The 21,532-nt window shown below is 47.8% G+C and overlaps 1 protein-coding gene across 17 annotated transcripts in view; it reads left to right on the top strand.

Annotated features, from left to right (window-relative positions):
* The window catches only part of SCRIB (scribble planar cell polarity protein), a 232,708-nt gene that overhangs the window by 109,982 nt on the left and 101,194 nt on the right, over positions 1 to 21,532 (top strand). For 15 of the 17 annotated variants that reach the window (XM_074943619.1, XM_074943618.1, XM_074943610.1 and 12 more), the window contains exons 26-27: positions 6,092 to 6,211; positions 6,499 to 6,555. In XM_074943619.1, coding sequence (XP_074799720.1) covers positions 6,092 to 6,211; positions 6,499 to 6,555 — 177 coding nt within the window. The remainder of the gene's footprint in view (positions 1 to 6,091; positions 6,212 to 6,498; positions 6,556 to 21,532) is intronic. The other 2 variants (XM_074943613.1, XM_074943609.1) reach the window with 1 other exon arrangement.

The raw sequence follows: 21,532 nt of genomic DNA, 5'->3' as shown, positions 1-21,532 counted from the left end.
CACGTCCAGCTTTTCTAAATAGTCCCTAACCACCTCTTTCTCCACAGAGGGCTGGCCATCTACTCCCCAGGTTGCGATGCCCAGCGCAGCAGTTTGGGAGCTGTCCTTGTTAGTGAAGACAGAGGCAAAAAAAGCATTGAGCACATTAGCTTTTTCCACATCCTCTGTCACTAGGTTGCCTCCCTCATTCAGTAAGGGGCCCACACTTTCCTTGGCTTTCTTCTTGTTGCCAACATACCTGAAGAAACCCTTCTTGTTACTCTTGACATCTCTCGCTAGCTGCAGCTCCAGGTGCGATTTGGCCCTCCTGATTTCATTCCTACATGCCCGAGCAATATTTTTATACTCTTCCCTGGTCATATGTCCAACCCTCCACTTCTTGTGAGCTTCTTTTTTATGTTTAAGATCTGCTAGGATTTCACCATTAAGCCAAGCTGGTCGCCTGCCATATTTACTATTCTTTCGACTCATCGGGATGGTTTGTCCCTGTAACCTCAACAGGGATTCCTTGAAATACAGCCAGCTCTCCTGGACTCCTTTCCCCTTCATGTTAGTCCCCCAGGGGATCCTACCCATCCGCTCCCTGAGGGAGTCGAAGTCTGCTTTCCTGAAGTCCAGGGTCCGTATCCTGCTGCTTACCTTTCTTTCCTGTGTCAGGATCCTGAACTCGACCATCTCATGGTCACTGCCTCCCAGATTCCCATCCACTTTTGCTTCCCCCACTAATTCTTCCCTGTTTGTGAGCAGCAGGTCAAGAAAAGCTCCCCCCCTAGTTGGCTCATCTAGCACTTGCACCAGGAAATTGTCCCCTACGCTTTCCAAAAACTTCATGGATTGTCTATGCACCGCTGTATTTGGTCATTTGGTACAGAAGCTGATTTGAATGACAAGTTACAGACTACAGTTAGTATTTCTGAAATTTCACATTTGAGTTCCTTCAGAACTCTTGGGTGAATCCCATCTGGTCCCGGTGACTTATTACTGTTTAGGTTTCAGAGTAACAGCCGTGTTAGTCTGTAGTCGCAAAAAGAAAAGGAGTACTTGTGGCACCTTAGAGACTAACCAATTTATTTGAGCATAAGCTTTCGTGAGCTACAGCTCACTTCATCAGATGCATACTGTGGAAAGTATAGAAGATCTTTTTATACACACAAAGCATGAAAAAATACCTCCCCCCACCCCACTCTCCTGCTGGTAATAGCTTATCTAAAGTGATCACTCTCCTTACAATGTGTGATAATCAAGGTGGGCCATTTCCGCACAAATCCAGGGTTTAACAAGAACGTCGGGGGGGGGGGTAGGAAAAAACAAGGGGAAATAGGTTACCTTGCATAATGACTTAGCCACTCCCAGTCTCTATTCAAGCCTAAGTTAATTGTATCCAATTTGCAAATGAATTCCAATTCAGCAGTCTCTCGCTGGAGTCTGGATTTGAAGTTTTTTTGTTGTAATATCGCAACTTTCATGTCTGTAATCGCATGACTAGAGAGATTGAAGTGTTCTCCGACTGGTTTATGAATGTTATAATTCTTGACATCTGATAGTGTGGCTGATATTATTAGGCCCTGTGATGGTGTCCCCTGAATATACAACTACAATACCCACCTGCGGAAGTGAAGAAACAGATTGATAGAGCCAGAAGAGTTCCCAGAAGTCACCTACTACAGGACAGGCCTAACAAAGAAAATAACAGAACGCCACTAGCCGTCACCTTCAGCCCCCAACTAAAACCCCTCCAATGCATTATTAAGGATCTACAACCTATCCTGAAGGATGACCCAACACTCTCACAAATCTTGGGAGACAGACCAGTCCTTGCCTACAGACAGCCCCCCAACCTGAAGCAAATACTCACCAGCAACCACATACCACACAACAGAACCACTAACCCAGGAACCTATCCTTGCAACAAAGCCCGTTGCCAACTGTGCCCACATATCTATTCAGGGGACACCATCACAGGGCCTAATAACATCAGCCACACTATCAGAGGCTCGTTCACCTGCACATCCACCAATGTGATATATGCCATCATGTGCCAGCAATGCCCCTCTGCCATGTACATTGGTCAAACTGGACAGTCTCTACGTAAAAGAATAAATGGACACAAATCAGATGTCAAGAATTATAACATTCATAAACCAGTCGGAGAACACTTCAATCTCTCTGGTCATGCGATTACAGACCTGAAAGTTGCGATATTACAACAAAAAAACTTCAAATCCAGACTCCAGCGAGAGACTGCTGAATTGGAATTCATTTGCAAATTGGATACAATTAACTTAGGCTTGAATAGAGACTGGGAGTGGCTAAGTCATTATGCAAGGTAACCTATTTCCCCTTGTTTTTTCCTACCTCCCCCCCCCCCCCCCCGACGTTCTTGTTAAACCCTGGATTTGTGCTGGAAATGGCCCACCTTGATTATCATACACATTGTAAGGAGAGTGATCACTTCAGATAAGCTATTACCAGCAGGAGAGTGGGGTGGGGGGAGGTATTTTTTCATGCTTTGTGTGTATAAAAAGATCTTCTACACTTTCCACAGTATGCATCCGATGAAGTGAGCTGTAGCTCACGAAAGCTTATGCTCAAATAAATTGGTTAGTCTCTAAGGTGCCACAAGTACTCCTTTTCTTTTTGCGAATACAGACTAACACGGCTGCTACTCTGAAACCAATCAGATTATGGGAATTCTGCCTTGAAGAGAACATTATTGAGAGCTGTTCACTTGTCCAGAATCATCTCAGCAGGAATTTTTCCTTGAGTCACAAGTAGTCCCTGAAGACAAGTGTCCTCTGGCTTATCTTCACAGCTTGGGGCATCCTGATGATTGACCTATTTGCTACAAGGGACAACAGGAAATGTCATTGTTCTGCTATCGAGGGGGCCTCACTCCAGGCTCTTTGTCTGACTCTTTCCACCTCTGCTGGCAGTCGGCTCTCCTGTATGCTTTTCTCCCAATCATCCAAGAAGTCATCCTCAGCTGAAGGCAGATTCTCATTCTCAGTGTGAAAAGGCCGAGAACCAGCACTGCCTATCTGTTCAGCCTCCAATACCACTTCCTCTCCATCCCAACTTAATCACGGCTGTACCTTGCATCCCATGCTCAGCTCCCTGCGACTCATGGCATGGCTTCTGCATGGCTGAATAAGGAGGAAGTTTGGTGGCTGTCCAGGCAGTCCTGCTCAACAGTAGAAAGCCCACTACCAGAATGGCCTGTTCAGCTAAATGGAAGCGGTTTTCAGTGTGATCTTTAGCCTGTGGAATTCAACTGACAGTGGCTTTTATGTAGGACATCTGAGAATACCTGCTGCTCCTTCAGTCATTGGGGCTTGCACTTAGTTCATTGAAAGGCATCTGTTTTTCATCCCCTGTTCAGGGAAGATCAGTCTTCTCCAGTGCCATGATAATAAGATTCTTAAAAGGGCTCCTTCATCTACATCTTCTTCTGATCTGAGAGCCAGTTTCTCTCTGAGATTTGAACACGGGCGTAGCAGCTTTGACGGGACCTCTGTTCAAGCCCATATCTTGTCCCTTTCCACTTTTGTATCAAAAACTGAATTCCTGGTGGAGATAACATCCACAAGAAGAGTCTGTGAGTTGCAGGCTCTGATGTGAACCCATCTTGAGTTCCCCAGCGATGAATACACAGTTCTCCAGAGACAAAGTGACTTTATGACCACACCCAAAATTGTTGTTTAAAGTGGTTTCTCAGTTTCATTTGAACCAGGAGGTATATTTACCTGTGTTCTTCCCTGAATCACATCCATCTCTGGAGGAGCAGTGTCTCCATCCATTAGATGTCAGGCCACGTCTAGCCTTCTATCTGGACAGGACTAAACGGTTTTGTGCTTCACTTTGCCTGTTTGTGTCATATGCAGATCACATAAAGGATCAGGCAGTCTCTTCACAGATGATCTCTAAATGGAAAACATCCTGCATCAAGACGGCATGTGAAATCGCTTTGGCTACGCCTCCTCAGTGGGTTTGAGCTCATTCTACAAGAGCACAAGCAATGTCCATAGCTTTCCTCAGTGAGGTTTTCATACTGGACATTTGCAGGGCTGCTGCGTGGTCATCCATACCTATATTCATGAACCATTATGCCATCACTGCATCATCCAGGGCAGATGCAAGCTTTGCTAGGATGGTCCTGCGATTCTTGCTTACATAGACTCCGAGCTCCGCCTCCTGGGGCTGTACTGCTTGAGCGTCACCTAAGTGTAATACACAGCTGCATCTACTGAAAGAAGAAGAAATGGTTACTTCTTGTAACTATGGTTCTTCGCATTGTGATGCAGATGTGTATTCCCTGACCCACCCTCCAGCCCCTCTGCATCAGAATCTCGTCTTGGTGTTTGGTGCAAAGGAATTGAGGAGGGTCAGGCTGCCGCCTCATATGGTTAGGGGAGGGGCTACGGCCATGAGATGCAAGCAAAATTCTCCAGCTCCAGCACTGGGTGTGCACACACCTAAGTGGAAATACATGTCTGCATCACATCTTGAAGAACCACAGTTACAGGAAGTAACCATTTCTGTTGCTGCCATCCTGTCCCAATCCCAAAATCATGTGGCACGGCATAACTGTTGGAAGAGTAATCAGAATATACCTGCACAGGACAGAGACCTGCAAGAAGTCAGTGCCCAGCCTGGTGTTTCACTCCTCAGCAGTTCGGGGGGAAAGCTGTCAATGACAATGATGGAAGGTGTCAGTCAGGGCTGGTAACTTCATGGGCAGAAAGGGCAGTGTGAGGAAATCTGGCCTCAGAGTGCACATTCTCCCAGCGCTGCTCAGTTGTCACAATGCCCTTGGCAGATGCAGGGGAGGGCTGCAGTGAGCGCACTCACAGTCGTCCTTACACAGCCATGGGCCTGCACTCTGCAGAGTTACTGAATGGCTCTTGCTCCCCCAAGCCTGGCCCTTCCTGGTACACACATCCCCAGCACAGACTGCTGGGCGTGCAGGGCCTAGAGGAGACATCGCCACAGGAGATGCACTCTGAGGTCTTTGGCATCCAGTGCCAGTTGGGCTAAAAATCACACTGCTAGAGAGTTTAGGAGAACTCCCCTTTTCGCTCGCCCAATGTCAACAGGTGGAACATTCCAACGCTGCCAGCTGAGTGGTGCGGCCCAGCTGCTGGTACAATAATGTTGCTACTCTCCTGTCACTCAGTACCTTTGTCACTGCTGACAGCTGAGGAGCTGTCTCTGGGGAACGCTCCCTGCCATGAGGGGCCAGGGACAGTCAGCGCCCCTCCCTCTGCCCTACAATGCGCATGGGATGGTCAGAGCCCCTCTCCCCCAAGGTTGCCAGAGTCCCCTCCCCTGCCACTTGGGGTCAGGACTAGTCAGAGCCTCCGCCCCCTGCTTAACGAAGGGCCAGGGCCAGTCATAGAATCATAGAAGATCAGGGTTGGAAGAGACTTCCGGAGGTCATCTAGTACAACCCCCTGCTCAAAGCAGGACCAACACCAATTAAATCATCCCAGCCAGGGCTTTGTCAGCCTGACCTTAAAAACTTCTAAGGAAGGAGATTCCACCACCTCCCTAGGTAACGGATTCCAGTGCTTCACCACCCTCCTAGTGAAAAGGTTTTTCCAACCTAAACCTCCCCCACAGCAACTTGAGACCATTGCTTCTTGTTCTGTCATCTGCTACTACTGAGAACAGTCTAGAGCTATCCTCTTTGGAACCCCCTTTCAGGTAGTTGAAAGCAGCTATCAAATCCCCCCTCACTCTTCTCTTTTGTAGACGAAATAACCTCAGTTCCCTCAGCCTCTCCTTGTAAGTCATGTGCTCCAGCCCTCTAATCATTTTCATTGCCCTCCGCTGGACTCTCTCCAACAGGTGTGGCCAACCAAAGCCTGAGAAGGAGCCAGAATTTACCAATGAATTTACCAATGAGTGCCCTTGTGCACATGGGTGAGGTGGTCTCGGTGCCCTAGGGGATGGGAAGAGTCTCAAGAGGTACATGACTGTGGTCTGTTGGGCGGGATCATCTCTGTGCTCCTAGTACCCAGGGGACAGGTGGGGGTCTCTGTGGTCTAAGGCACTGGGTGTTCCTGACGTGATGTTACCTTCTTTTTTGTAGATGTCCCCAGGAATCATTGCCAACCCCTTTGCCGCTGGCATTGGCCGCAAGAATAGCCTGGAAAGCATCTCCTCCATTGACCGTGACCTGACCCCAGAGGAGCTGGAGATCCTACAAAAGGTGGGTGCTGTAACTACCTTCAGGAGAGTGGAATAGGGCAGAATGGTCTCTGAAGCTCTGCAGTGTTTTGCGTTGGCCTATGGAGCCTGCGCCATGGTAGAAGATTTCACTCCTCCCCATAGCTCCTGTGCACCTGCTGTTTCCATAAGATTGGAAGAGTGGTAATGCTTCTCCCAGAAGTGCTCAGGGATGTGACTCTCTATCTTCTCCTTTGGGGGTGATGGTGCTGCCCCTAGAGCAGGGGTCATTTTAGGATCTGGCCCTCTTATCTTTCCCTTTGTTCCCAGGAGATGGAGATGGTGAGGGAGGCGACTCAGTGGGAGAGAGAAGAAATGGAGAAAGTGGTGAGAGCATTTTCACACTGACATTCTGACCTTGACAATGTCTTGGCCAAGGTGGTGAGTTCTGAGGAAAATGCCGCAGAATTGCCCTAACCAGAGCACTGCTTCCCACAGGAAGCTCTGGGTCCTCTCCTCACCTCTGGGGTATCAGCTCTCTCTGCTCACCAATATCCCCAGCTCTCCAGACCCTCTTTTTTCATCTTCCCATACCTCTTTTCCCTTGCTTCATTGGGACTATTCCAGCATCTGTAACATGGTTTCATGCTGCTTTTCACTATACTTGTGCCTCAATCACAAGGCAGGCCTCCACTGTAAGAGCAGAAGCCTCTGTTCTCTGGATTAGATGGGAGCTCCAAGATGATCAGTTCTCTCCAAACAGCACCATTAACTGCATACAGCTAGTAGAGTCAAAGATGGGAACACACAACTCATATTTGTCCATATTTTAAGGAGACACAACTGCAGGTCCTGGTACAAGATGCTGCATCTCAATCCAAACATTCCTTTACCTATCTAAGTGCAAAGTAATGCACACTGGAAAAAATAATCCCAACTATACATACAAAATGATGGCGTCTAAATTAGCTATTATTGCTCAAGAAAGAGATCTTGGAATCATTGTGGATAGATGTCTGAAAACATCTGCTCAATGTGCAGCAGCAGTCAGGAGCAATTAGGAAAGGGATAGATAATAAGACAAAAAATTCCATAATGTCACTATATAAATCCATGGTATGCTCACACCTCAAATACTGCATGCAGTTCTGGTCATCCCATTTCAAAAAAAGATACATTAGAATTGGAAAAAGGTACAGAGAAGGGCAACAAAAATGATTAGTAAGGCTGTGTTTGTCACAGAGGTCACGGAATCCATGACTTCCAGAGAACTTTGTGATATTTTCTGCTTTGGCCCCTGGGGCTACAGGACTGGAGCTGGCAGCCAGAGGGGCCCCAGCAGTTCCAGCGACGGCCTCCTCAGGGTTCCAGCGACAGGCGACAGCCTCCTCACGTCAGGGTTCTAGTGACAGGCGACAGCCTCCTCAGGGTCCTCCTCAGGGTTCCAGCGACAGGAATTCATTGCTGTGGGATGTTATGAAAGCCAAAAATATAACTGGGTTCAAAAGAGAACTAGATAAGTTCTTGAAGGATAGGTCCATCAGTGGCTATTAGCCAAAGTGGTCAGGGATGTAGTCCCCTGCCCTTGGCGTTCCTAAATCTCGGACTGCCAGAAGCTGGGCCTGGACAACAGGGGATGGATCACTTGATAATTGCCCTGTTCTGTCTGTTCCCTCTGAAGTATCTGGCACCGGCGTCTATCAGAAGACAGGATATTGGGCTAGATGGACCATTGGGTCTGACCCAATATGGCCATTATCGTCTTATTTATGCGTATTTGTATTACTGCCAATCACTGTGATAGCTGACCATCTGCCATATAAAATAGATTGGCAAAAATCAAGATTCTTATGGACTTTGTGTACTTCTGTGATACTCCTCCCTTTTGAAATGATACAAAGCTCTGCATGGGGTAGGTCTTTTGTTTTTTGTTTTTTAAGGGATAGGGTTTAAAAGGAATGGCGGATGCTATGACTATCAGTCTGGTTATGGTGGGGGGGGGGAATAATCAATCTTGGCAGTTCGCATATGAGGTCTCTAATGTAGTTGAGACTTGACCCATTAATTGCTTTGAAGATTTGTTTTGTTTTTTGTTTTTTAAGGGATAGGGTTTAAAAGGAATGGCGGATGCTATGACTATCAGTCTGGTTATGGTGGGGGGGGGGAATAATCAATCTTGGCAGTTCGCATATGAGGTCTCTAATGTAGTTGAGACTTGACCCATTAATTGCTTTGAAGATTTGTTTTGTTTTTTGTTTTTTAAGGGATAGGGTTTAAAAGGAATGGCGGATGCTATGACTATCAGTCTGGTTATGGTGGGGGGGAAAAATAATCAATCTTGGCAGTTCGCATATGAGGTCTCTAATGTAGTTGAGACTTGACCCATTAATTGCTTTGAAGATTTGGACCAAAATCTTAAACTGATAAGGGAAACAGATTATGAGGGTCTGGACAACAGGCTTTTGAGCCCAGGAATCTTTAGCATTTTTGTGCACTTTGGGGATTTTAGGCATGTGGTGCCAATAATCTTAATTTAAAACAATTTATAACCATTTATTCTCTCAGCTTGGTGCCTTTCCCATGCAGGATGGGGTATGGTCACTTGCTCGGTTAAGCTAGAGTAAATGTGGATTCTCTGTAACTTGAAAGTCTTTAAATCATGATTTGAGGCCGTCAGTAACTCAGGGTCCATTACAGGAGTGAGGTTCTGGGGCCTGCAATGTGCAGGAGGTCAGACTCGATGATCACTGTGACGGGTGTGGGATCGTTGTTCCCCCTTAACTCTCCAGCCTGGGCTGTTTCTCACAATGCTTTTCTAGTGATACGATGCAAACCCCTCTGGGTGCTGTAATCACTCAGCACAACCACATATGGACCCCCACACCCAGCTACATTGCATGAATGCTCCCAAAGCCACTCGTGAATCACACACAGAAAGATATCAGCCCAGTTCCCCCAGCTCCCAGCCTTGTACCTCAGGAATATACTGTCTTGCACTGCTCAAGATGAGTAATGCAAGTTTTTTATTTGGTTCACCACTTCATCAATGGAATGTGGATATACACCAGCCTTAGTAAACCTGAGCAGATTTATAGACTATCAGGGTTGGAAGGGACCTCAGGAGGTCATCTAGTCCAACCCCCTGCTCAAAGCAGGACATATCAAACATTTCAGGCAAACTCACTGGTAAAGATAAACAGGAAAACAAGTTTAGTGACTCCAAAAGATAGATTATGAGTGATAGGCAAAAAGTCAGAGTTAGTTACCAAAATAAGATAAAATATAAGTACGCAGTCTAAACTCTCAACCCTATTAGGCTGGGAAACATCTAGATCAGAGGTGGGCAAACTACGGCCCGCAGGCCACATCCGGCCTGTAGGACTGTCCTGCCCAGCCCCTGAGTTCCTGGCCCAGGAGACTGTCCCCACTCCCTCGCAGCCAGCTGCCGCGCAGCACAACGCTCTGGGCGGTGGGGCTGCAGAGCCCGGCCTGACCCGGTGCTCTGTGCTGCACAGCGCAGCTGCCTCTCCTGATGCAGCCGTGCTGCCAGCCACCGGTGCCCCAGGCAGTGCGGAAAGGGGGCGGAGGGGCGGGGGTTGGATAGGGGTCAGGGCGGTCAGAGGGCGGGGAACAGGGGTTGAATGGGGGCAGGGGTCCCAGGGGAGCAGTCAGGAAGGAGAGGAGGGGTTGGATGGGGTGGAGGGGCAGTTAGGGGCGAGGGGTCTGGGGGCGGTCAGGGAGAAGGGCTGGTTGGATGGGGCAGGGGTCCCGGAGGGGGGCAGTCAGGAAGGAGGGGGGGTTTGGATGGGGCAGCAGGGGGACCTGGGGATGGTCAGGGGACCGAGAGTGGGGGGGTGGGGTGGATGGGGCAAGGGTCTCCAGGGGGCCATCAGGGAACAGAGAGGGTTGGATGGGGCAGGAGTCCCGGGGGGAGCCGTCAGGGGGCAGGGGGCGGGCCATGCCTGGCTGTTTGGGGAGGCTGTGCCAACCCTCTATACAATTTCAGAAACTCAGGCCAAAAAGTTTGCCTGCCCTGATCTAGATTAAGCAGTTTTTCTCACCCCACTGGATAGTGCAGTTCATAGTACACAGGTTTCACCCTTGAAACCTGGACCAGTCTTCTCTGTTGGAGTCGTCAGTCTTCTGAGTGTCTTTGTTGCTTGCAGCATAGGTGGGGGCAGGAGAAAGGCCAAGCATGGGGCCCCTGTGTTCTGTTTTATACCCTTAAGTCCATGTGCTTGGAGAACACAAGTCCAGGCATGTCTGGTGGGTATTGCTGAGTCACCAGGCAAGGTCATAGAATCATAGAATATCAGGGTTGGAAGGGACCCCAGAAGGTCATCTAGTCCAACCCCCTGCTCGAAGCAGGACCAATTCCCAGTTAAATCATCCCAGCCAGGGCTTTGTCAAGCCTGGTTGAGCAATTCCCCTGGTGTGGCCTTATGCAAGTGAGTCATTGAATTGTAACTCCCTTGCTGGACAATGGTTGGTGATATTTGTTCAGCACCCACCAGGGTGTTGGTTACCTCCCTTGTCATTGTCTCTGGGGAGCTAGTATCTGGGCGCTTCCCAAACCCACGGCATATTTTAGTGAAAACCATACAACACAATTATTATAATTTTATATGCATTAATGATACACTCATTAGGTAGAACAGTGGGTTTCAGCAGAACATAACCTTTCCCACGATACTTCACATGGCATGCTTTATATGAAATATTACAATTATACACAAATGACTAATATGGGGGTTACAGGGTGCTTCCCCAAGGTATACAGTGTCACAATCATGATGGTCCCTTCTGGCCTTAAAGTCTATGACTTTGATTGACTGCAGAGAAGCAAAGTTTTAAAGAAGACTTGAATAAATAGGGAGGATGGGGGTTCCCTTGTTTAGGGGCTCCCTAGCATTTCCTTACTGCTTCTTGGAGGCCTACAGCTTAGTCAGAGCCATATCAACTCCTGCAGCCAGCTCTTGACCTGTCCCTATCCTGAGACCTGCAGGGCAGCCACATGGTGTCAGGACATTCACATAGTTTTCCAGTGTCATAGAGTCCACGCCCTTGACTCTTCAGCCATAGTGCGTGTAGCAGATCGAGCACTCACCAGCATGGTGCCTCCTGCTGGTCTTCTGGGAATTAGCTCTTTCCAGCCTCGAAGAGCCTCCTGCCGGCCAGTGTCTCTCCTGCCTCAGGCCCCCCATGTTCCTCCTGGACCCCGGTGCCCTTTACCTGAGGGGCCTGCCCACCACAGTACCCCCACACTCTGGGTTCCTCTCCCAGGGGAACCCCAAACCCTCTATGCCCACCTTGCCTCAGTGGCTACTGCCAGTCATCCGCTAACCCTCTTTCCCTGGGGCAAAGAGATTGGACCTACTGCCTTTGCCTATCCCCGGGCTACACCTCTTCAGCCCCAGTACCTGCTTAGGCCTTAAACAAGCCCTCAGCCTGGGGAGTTGTCAGGCTGGAGCTCCCCAGCTCCTCTTGCCCTTCCCCAGCACAGCTCTGCCCCAGGTACCCTGTACTCCCAGGCAGCCAGGTCCTTCCCACTCCTTAGCCCTTATATCAGAGCCAGCTGTGGCCGGGTTGGGTGTGGCCACAGCTGTGGCCGGGTTGGGTGTGGCCACAGCTGTGGCCGGGTTGGGTGTGGCCACAGCTGTGGCCGGGTTGGGTGTGGCCACAGCTGTGGCCGGGTTGGGTGTGGCCACAGCTGTGGCCGCTTCCCCGGTCAGCCTACCTTTTTCCCTAGGAGCTAGGTAACTGCCCCTCTACAGCAGGTTTGTTGTTGGGCTATGCATGATGCTTGTACCCCTTGTGAATTTGTTTAGGTGTCATTTACCGTCAGGTATATCCTCCCTGGCAGAGCTACATCTTTCTTCTGAAGTGTTCCCTTTATTACTCTTTGGAGACTCCTCTGGATCCATCCTTACAGGGTCTGCAAGTGGAGATCTACTAGAAGGGATGTGTGTTTGTTCTCAGAAGAGATTTTCATTTTAATAGTTCCGCAGCCATCTGCCAGCCCCATGGGGCTGGAAGCGTCATTTCCCTCTAGTGTGTGTTTCATCTTTCACGGAGATATGAAATTGGAGTGTGTCATTGTTGTTCCGGAGCAAGCCTGGTTTGTGACTCTGCCTGCTGGAGACCAACGACATTACAATTTCAGCAAGAGCAATCTTTGTCAGTCTCAAGTGAGAGCCCGTCATGACCTGCCCCTTCCTACGCACACACCTTATTCAATACCAGTGCCTCTGGGTTGCTAGTACAGCCTTTTTAACCCTCTAATTTTCTCAGGGCACTCACCTCTGAATACCAGGTGATTGTGGCTGTTTTACTGAGCTCTGTTTCTAGGCCCAGCAGCCCTTTTCAGAACCCTTCTGTTTACTATGCCTCCAACTTCTGGGTTTGACAAAACACTAAGTTTCATTTAGTCTGAGTAAACAGAACAAAAACCTGATAATAGCATTCAGTAACCTTTCTGCTTCTGACTCCAAGAGGGATAGCCTAATCCTATTAGAGCCCAGCAATGTTTCTCCTCATGACCACAGTCTAGCTCTCCAACTCTCTCTATGATCCTTCTCCCTCTTCTCACAGGAGCCAACAAATTCAGCCCCCCAAAGTTCTGAATGAGCAATCTGAGTGGAACGTCCATCCAGGAGTCCAAGTCTGTTTCTCCATGCACCCAGTGGCATGTGTTCTTTTTCGTCTTGTCCCACAACATACCCCATTGTACAGTTTCACTTAACATTTATCCTATGACAGCATCTCGTATCCAAAATTTTTCAGGTCAGTGTAGTTCCTTTTCCCCAGGACCATGTGGATCTATTGTAATGAGAAAAAGCCCTTCAGAGACAAATGACACTACAGAATGGCTGAAGGGCCCAAAAGAGACATTTCTGAGAAAGGTACAAGCCGCGGAAAGCAATAAAAGTGCCACAAACTTAGGAACATAAATTGAGAGCATAGGCATGTTGAATCTGCAATTGCCAAATGCACACTTAATTTCAACTAGAAATCACACCTTTGCAGCCGCAGTGATCTTCTACACATTCTAGCCCCCAGGGGCTCTGCTCACCAGCAGGGTGCAGGGCCAGGAGGAAGTCCTGTTTTCCCAGCAGCTCACACAGGTGTGATTTGGTCATTGTAATGCTCTTTTATGCTGAGCTGGAGGGGTGCGACATGTTAAACTCTAGTCCTTTAAGAGCTTGTGCAATCACACCTTTGGGACTCGGTGTCCGACTCACTGAGCTGCAGAACTGCCTTGAAAGACCATGTCTGTTGCGGGGCGGTGTGGGGGGTTACATGAGTGTTCTTGCATGAGGTGATGTCCTTGCCTTACTCTGTGGAAGAGAATGCACCACCTCAGCTCCTTCACCACTGCCACAGAGAGCAAACAGAACTCATCTTTATGGCCTTGGGATCTAGACTTTCCTTTAGCCTGTCTTCAGACCTTGTTGTCAATAAATAGCTAGTTAGAGTAGTATAGTGTGAGAATCCAAGGCTAATTAGGGGCAGCTGATATTTTAGGTTGACCAGCTGATATCCACCCAGGTCTTCAATGGTTCTTAACTCATGTTGCTTATTGAAAGAATTGTGACTCAGTATCAGTGTTATCAATTTTGGTAAAACTATTAAACCAACAAAACAAAATCAAGAAAACATACAACCAAAGTTAAGATACTGTTAACATTAAACTAAATGAAATTTAAAGCAATACAGTTATCAAATCAAGGTCAAATCAGAAAATCAAGTTTCAGAGTAACAGCCGTGTTAGTCTGTATTCGTAAAAAGAAAAAAGAAAAGGAGTACTTGTGGCACCTTAGAGACTAACCAGTTTATTTGAGCATGAGCTTTCGTGAGCTACAGCTCACTTCATCGGATGCATAGCATATCGTGGAAACTGCAGAAGACATTATATACACACAGAGACCATGAAACAAAACTTCCTCCCACCCCACTGTCCTGCTCGTAACAGCTTATCTAAAGTGATCATCAAGGAGGGCCATTTCCAGCACAAATCCAGGTTTTCTCACCCTTGAGATGATATTATGTCACCGAATTCAACCCAAAATCCTGTACAAATAACTGATTGGAAAAGCCCTAGCAACAACCAGCCACTTAACAGTTATGCACCAGTGAATTAAAAATAAGTTTGGACATTTTATGATGGATGTCATAATTCTTCTTGCAAACAAAACAATTACAGTCATTTTTCTATTTGGGAACTATGTTATCAGTCAAACAACTTATCTCTTCTGCTCGATAGAGAAAAGGTACTTTAAAACCTATAAATATGAAACCCATTAAAAAATAAAAATAAAGTCTAGATAAGGTCTGTTTTCCCATATATGCATTTCTCTCACAATAGGATGATTTAGTATAACTAGACCTTTCCTTGTCCTGGGAGCACTTGCCTCTTACTAGTATTTCTTTGGGTCCTGAACCCAGTAAACAATTCAACAGGTGTGTCTTTTGCCTGGTAATCAGAGAGGACACCAACACGCACATCCACTGCATCTATGCCTTGAAGAGACACAGTTGGAAAGGGAGTATATGGTTTGCTGCATTTTCTCTTACCACACCAGAAGAGGGAGACACTTGAGGCTTCAGTCTCTGGACCTATCCTGCAGCGCCTTCATATTGGGATCTGAAGTCCAGTCAGATGCTGGCTTGGGTAAAGGAGAGAAGAGAGTGCACATCTCACTACAATAGGGTCATAAACAGAAGAAAAAGAGGAAGAATCATGTCTCGTCTTCTTCACGCTCCCTATCACCTGAGTACTTTGAAGTCTCTCATATAGTATGGCTGTCACCTCTTCTCCATTCTCCACCAGAGCCAGACATCTTGGCACTAACAGACTTTGACTCCCCTCTGGTTCAGATTCTGATGACACTATTGAACTTTCCATGTCTGCATGGAGGTCCACCGCACACCTGCTAGCCACTCCACAGTATGCTTTTCTGCTCCCTGACTCTCTGCCCTTGTCTGTTCCTCCAGTCTCAGTCAGAAGCCTCTTTGGTGTACCTTCGAGTCTTTAGGAGATAGACTTGGAGCATGCCTCAGTTTGATCTCAGGACATCAGACCTCTTCTCTCACCTCAAATCCAGACATCACAGAAGGATATGATGCAGGTCCCTCTTCAGCTGTTCACATGGCTCTACATGCAGGACTTGAAGGTTCTTTTGGATGCTGCAGGATCAGCTTTGGCACTGCCCTCAGCACCGGTGCTGGTACCCTTTCTGGCACCACTGCCATTGCCAGTGCCTCTTCCTCATCCGAAACAAATGCACCTTTCTTGCCGGACCAATGCAGGCCCTGGATCTGTCATGTCTCTAGGAGGATCTGTCCATATCTGAGGAATGGAACAATACCTCTTCAGAGGCAGCATACGAGCCTCCCTTTAAGGCACACGCTATTAGCACCCCCACCAGACGATCAGATTGTTGCTTCATCTGTTTTCCTTCCTGATGATCAAAAGCAGTTTCAGGAGCTGTTAGGGAGGACATGTCTACATTACAAACTTAGTCGACCTAACATAGGCCACCAGAGTTATCTCTGCAGTTTTTCATGTCCACACTACCCTCTTTCTGTCGGTGTACACGTCCCCAACAGGAGCGCTTCCACTGACTTAAGAGGGACAGTGTGGAGGACTGAGAGCCCAGGCTCTCAGGTCCACACACAGCTCCCACTGGGAGCCCAGCTGCTGCCCAGGCTCTCCTCTCCGCTCTCCAATGGGAGCCCAGCTACCTCCAGGGCTCTCAGCTCTGCTCCCTGCTACTGCCTGGGCTCCCTGCCAGGAGCCTGGCTGCCCCCCCTGCCCCCCTCCCCCGGGTTTCCCTGTTCCCCAGGTTCCCAGCATCGAGCAGGGAGCCAAGACCTCTGGGAGGCAGCTGGGCTCCCAGTGGGCAGCAGGGCGCCTGGATCCTGGGCAGTACCCAGAATGCCAGTGGGGAACTGGGAGCCCAGGCAGCAGCCTGGCTTGGAGTGGGGAGCCTGGACACAAGCCCTGCTAGGAGCGGGGAGCCAGGAGCCCCGGGGGGGCAGCCAGTATCCCAGCTGGGAGTCTGGAGCCCAGGCAGCCTGCGTGGCAGCCAGGCTCCTTGTGGAGAGGGAAGCCTGGAATCCAGGCGGCACCCAGTCTCCCAGCAGGGAATTGGGAGCCCAGGTGGCAGCCTGGTGAGGGCTGGGGAGCCTTGGCGACAGACAGGCTCAGAGCGGAAAGCCCAGGCACAAGCCCAGCTGGGAGAGGGGAGCCAGGAGCCCTGGGGGGCAGCTGGGTTCCCAGTGGGGAGCTCTGCACCTGGAACCAGGAGCCTGGGCTCAGCCAGGCTCCCAGTGGGGAGTCTGGGTGGCAGCCCGGCTCGGAGCGGGAAGCCTGGGCACAAGCCCAGCTTGGAGCAGGGACCCTGGCTACAAGCCCAGTGGGGAGCCGGGGAGCTGGGGAGCAGCTGGGCTCTAGCTTGGAGCCTCCCACCTGCCCTGGAGTGACAACCCGAGCTGTGAGCCAGCGAAAGGATATCCGTGTCTATTGCTGCATCCTCTGGTGATGTGCTCAGCATAGGGGAGAGTTTGGGGCAGTCTGCCCCTTCTGACATCAAGGGTGCAAGCTGGATGCATTTGGCAGGAGAGTCTGCTTGTTTGGATCCTTGGGCTTCTGACTGGCCAACTACCAGGCCATCCTGCCCTGTTACACTTATGCTCTGTGGGATTCTAGGAGCCTACCTTCGACTCCCTGCCAGAGGAACAGATGGCAGCAGCTGAGACACCAAGGGTTGCATGCTTGCTAGATGCTCTTTAAGAGCAGCCTCTGATGTCTCAGACAGCAGTGCAAGGACGTTGGTCACAGGAGTGGCTCTCAGGAGATATTTCTGGCTAAGATCCTCTGGTCTCGCACTGGAATCTCAGGGTAAAAACAAAAACCTCCATTTGAGGGCAGAGGCCTCTGTAGTGACAAAACTGTCAAGACCCTGGAGAAGATCAAGGCCACTATGGCCACTGCCTTCTCCCTGGGATTAACACTCTTCCTCAGTTCTAAGGAGATTTTCCTACTCGTCATTCTGCTTTCCTCACAACACCAAGGGATGCAGTCTCATAGATGATATAGGCCACCTACTAAACTGGCTGCTGGCAAATACTCTCAACAGTATAGGAGCAGGATCCCGTGCCGCTTTTCCTCACAGCCCTCCACATCAGTCTCTCAACAGTGATTTTGACGGTCTGTTTGAGAGTTGCATACTGATGTGCACCACATCGCTAACCCATCCCCCCAGTCCTCTCCCTTCAAACCTTGTCACTCTTCTGCTCATGCCTGGATGACTGTCTCGCCTCAGCAATCCAATACGTGAGCAACTTCTTCCAGTCACTAAATCCTTGCTTCTATCTACACAGCATATCACCTTACCTGGAGCATCCTAGACTGCACTCAGGCAGAGCCTTTCTTCCAGAGGAGAGATTTTGCAAAATATGAGACACCTTAACAACTCTTAATGAGCAACTTATACAGACCACAACACACTTCCTGCAACTACTAGGCCTGAGGCTTCATTGATCTACATTGCACCCTTTGCTCGTCTGAACGTGAGACCCTTGCTGCTCTGGACGACAAGAAGCCACACAGAATATACACAGCCTGCAAAGGGCACTGCCCACCCCTCTTTGAGTGTACCAACAGCTTCAGTGGTGAGAGAACAGGGACAATGTCCTCAGGCAAATACCCTTTACTCTCTCTTCCCTACCCTCACATGCTCCACCAATGCCTCTGGTCTAGGCTGAGGTTTGCATTACAAGACCTCAAAGTATTTGGCCTGTGGAAGCTCTGGATGTCCAGACTCCATACTGGTACTGTGTACTGTGTAATGTACTGGTGTTCAGGACAGTATGATGGTCTCTCAGGGTCTTCACCTGTCCCTGCAACATCATGTAGTACAGGTGCTTACCAACAGCACCACAGCCATTTACTACATAAGCAAGCAGGGAGGAGCGCATTCCTGTCTGCCATTAGTCGAGGCAAGAACACTATGGCGGTGGTGCATCCAAAATCTTCCCTGTTGTTCTGCACTTCATGGGAGGAGAACATGGAGGCAGACTTGCTCAGCAGGAGGTCTCAGAATCAGCACCAGTGGTCCTAAACCAGTGATGGATAAAGCAGTGTTGCAGAGATGAGGTAACCCTGTAATAGACCTCTTCACAGCTGAACAAAACACCAGATGCCATGTGTTCTGCACAGGAGCACACAGAGAAAAGTCTTATCTCGGATGTGGTTCTCCTGGACTTGAGCCAACTTCTGTATGTCTTCTCTCCCATTCCCCTCAGACTCAGGGTCATACGGAAGATCTGGTTGGACAAAGCCAACATTATATTAATAGGCCCAATGTTGTCTCGTCAGGACTGGTACCCAGATCTTCTGCACTGTGTCTGCTGCCTCTCTCTCCAGATGCCTCTCACAACAGCAAGGGAGGATTTTGCATCCTGACTCAGAGACACTCCATCTCACAATATGGAGATAACCTGCTGGCTAATGTGGATCACGTTGGCTCTCAGGGGGCCCCAAGCCATTCTATTTCAAGTTTCCCGTGATACTTATGAATATAAATGAGAAGGTAGAAATTGTAGAAAATATATAAGAGAACAAAAGGAAAAATCTGTGGCCAGCAGAGTTAAGGACAATAAGGAGTTTTAAAAGTATATTAGGAACAAAAAATAGTCCTGACAGTGGTATTGATCCATTGGGAGAAGGAAATTATAGAATTGTCAATAATGCAAAAAAGGCAGAAGTGTTCAATAAATATTTTTGTTTGTATTTGGAAAAAACCAGGATATTATATTATGTAATGATGATGAAATTATCCGTTCCAGTAGTAACTTAAGAGAATGTTATATAGCAGCTGCCAAAGTTAAAAATTTTTAATTCATCCAAGAGTTTTCAAAGAGCTGGCTGAGGAGCTTGCTGGACCATGAATGTTGATTTTCAAGAGCTCTTGGAACACTGGGAACATTCTAGAAGACTGGAAGAAAACCAATGCTGTACCGATATTTAGAAAGGATTAACGGGATGATTTGGGTAACTATATGGGTGCTAGTCTGACATCGATTCCAAGCAAAATAATGGAACAGCTGATACGGGACTCGATTAATAAAGAATTAAAGGAGGGTAATATAATTAATGCCAATGGGTATGTGGAAAACAGATCTTGTCAAACTAATTTGTTAGCTTTTTTTTTTTAATGAGATTCCAGGTTTGGTTCATAAAAGTAATAGTACTGATATTTAAAGTTGTGTAAGGCATTTTACTTGTTAATTCAGGATGTATTGATTAAAAACCTAGAACACTACAAAATTAACATAGCATATATTAAAAGGATTAAAAACTGGCTAGCTGAGGTACATAAAAATGTAATTGTAAACGGGGAATCATCATCAAACGGGTGTATTTCTAGTGGGGTCCTGCAGGAATTGGTTCTTGGCCACTCACTATTTAAAATTGTAATCAGTGACCTGGAAGAAACCATAATATCATCACTGATAAGGTTTGCAGATAAGACGAAGCTTGGGGAGAGTGGTAAATAATTAAGAGGACAGATCATAGATCACTTGGTGAGCGGGGCACAAGCATAGATTCATGGATTCCAAGGCCAGAAGGGGGATTGTTGTAATCATCTAGTCTGACCTCCTATGTAATAAGCAATAGAACTTCCCCAAAATAATTCCATTTGAAGTAGAGCAGATCTTTTAAAAAACATCCAATCTTGATTTTTAAAAATGCCAGTGATGGAGAATCCAGCAAATAATATGCAGTTTAATAAAGCCAAATGTAAATGTATGCCTCTAGGAACAAAGAATGTTGGCCATTTTTACAGGATGGAGGAATCTATCTTGAGAACCAGTGACTCAGCAAAAGAGTTGGGAGTCATGGTGAGCTGAACATGACCTCCCAGAGACACACTGCCTAGAAGGACTAATATGATCCTTGGTTACATAAACAGGGGAATATTGAGTAAGAGAACAGAGGTTATATTACCTGTGTATCTGTCACTGGTGCAACCACTGCTGGAATACTATGTTCAGTTCTAGTGTACACAGTTCCGGAAGGATCTTAATAAATTGGAAAGGATTCAGAAAGAGCCACAAGAATAATTAAAGGACTGGAAAACATGCTTTATAGAGATAGATTAATGGAATTCAATTTATTTAGCTTAACAAAGAAAAAGCTAGGGAGTGGCTTGATCACAGTATAAGGACTCACAAGGAGAGTAAAAATTTGATTATAGAGGGCTTTTCAGTCTCACAGAAAAAGGTATAACAAGATCCAATGGCTGGAAATTGAAGCTAGACAAATGCAGATTGTAAATAAGCTGTAAGTTTTTAATAATGAGGGTAATTAACCACTGAAGCAATTTACCAAGGGTTGTGGTGGATTCTCCATCACTGGCAATTTTAAAAACAGGATTGGATGTGTTTCTAGAAGATATGCTTTAGTTAAAAAAGGAGTTAATTCAGGGAAGTTCTATGGAATGTGGTTTGCAGGGGGTCAAACCAGATGATCACAATGGGCCCTTCTGACCTTAGAATCTATGAATCTGTGAAAGACGCCACCTGAAATGCAATAAACAGAAATAGAAGCAATTCTCTATCCGGACCACTGGTAAAGGACTTGCTCCATCTTGAGCTGTGGTTCTCAAAGTCCTAGAGTACATAACTCTCAGAGCTTAGCTGGAGCTTCCCTAAAGGTCCATATGGCAGCAATATCTCCTCATCACAGTTATGGTAAAGATATTCAGGTTCCTTAAGGGCATGGTCAGTGTGTTTTCCCCTGTTAGAGTACCCCTGCCTTCATGCAACCTAAATGTTTACTCCTGAGGGCATTCTGAGCCAAAAAATTAAAAATTCTGTGCACAATATTTTTAAATTCTGTAAAATTCTGCAAATTTTATTTGTCAAATGAATGTGGAGGTTCCAGCATGGCCCTGGGGAGCACAGGCTACTGGCTGCACAGAGGTGGGAGATCACTGTGCAGCTCACCCCTGAGACATGGACTCAGTGGTGAGGCTGCACCCAACCCTGACAGAGTGCAAGGACTGGACCTGCCCCAGAAAAACCCCAGGGCCCTGCCCGTCCGTGCCAGGTGCACCAGGTGTGGGTGGGCAGGTTCAGCAAGGCAGGATCTAAGTGTGGAGGGGTTTAGTGTGGGGGGATCCAGGTGTGGGTTGTGACGGTTCTGTGTCAGGCAATCTGGGTGTGGGCGGCTCAGCAGGGGATCTGGGTGAAGGGGAATCTGGATGCAAAAGGGCTTGTTTGGGGGTTCTGGGTACAGCGGTAATGGGATTCAGCAGTGGGGTCCAAGTGAAGGTGGTTGGGGCTCAGCAGGGAG

The sequence above is a fragment of the Natator depressus genome, chromosome 2 (assembly GCF_965152275.1).
Source record: "Natator depressus isolate rNatDep1 chromosome 2, rNatDep2.hap1, whole genome shotgun sequence".
Taxonomy (NCBI): Eukaryota; Metazoa; Chordata; order Testudines; family Cheloniidae; genus Natator; species Natator depressus.
Note: the sequence above shows the minus strand (reverse complement) of the source record. Positions and strands in the feature narration are given on the sequence as shown.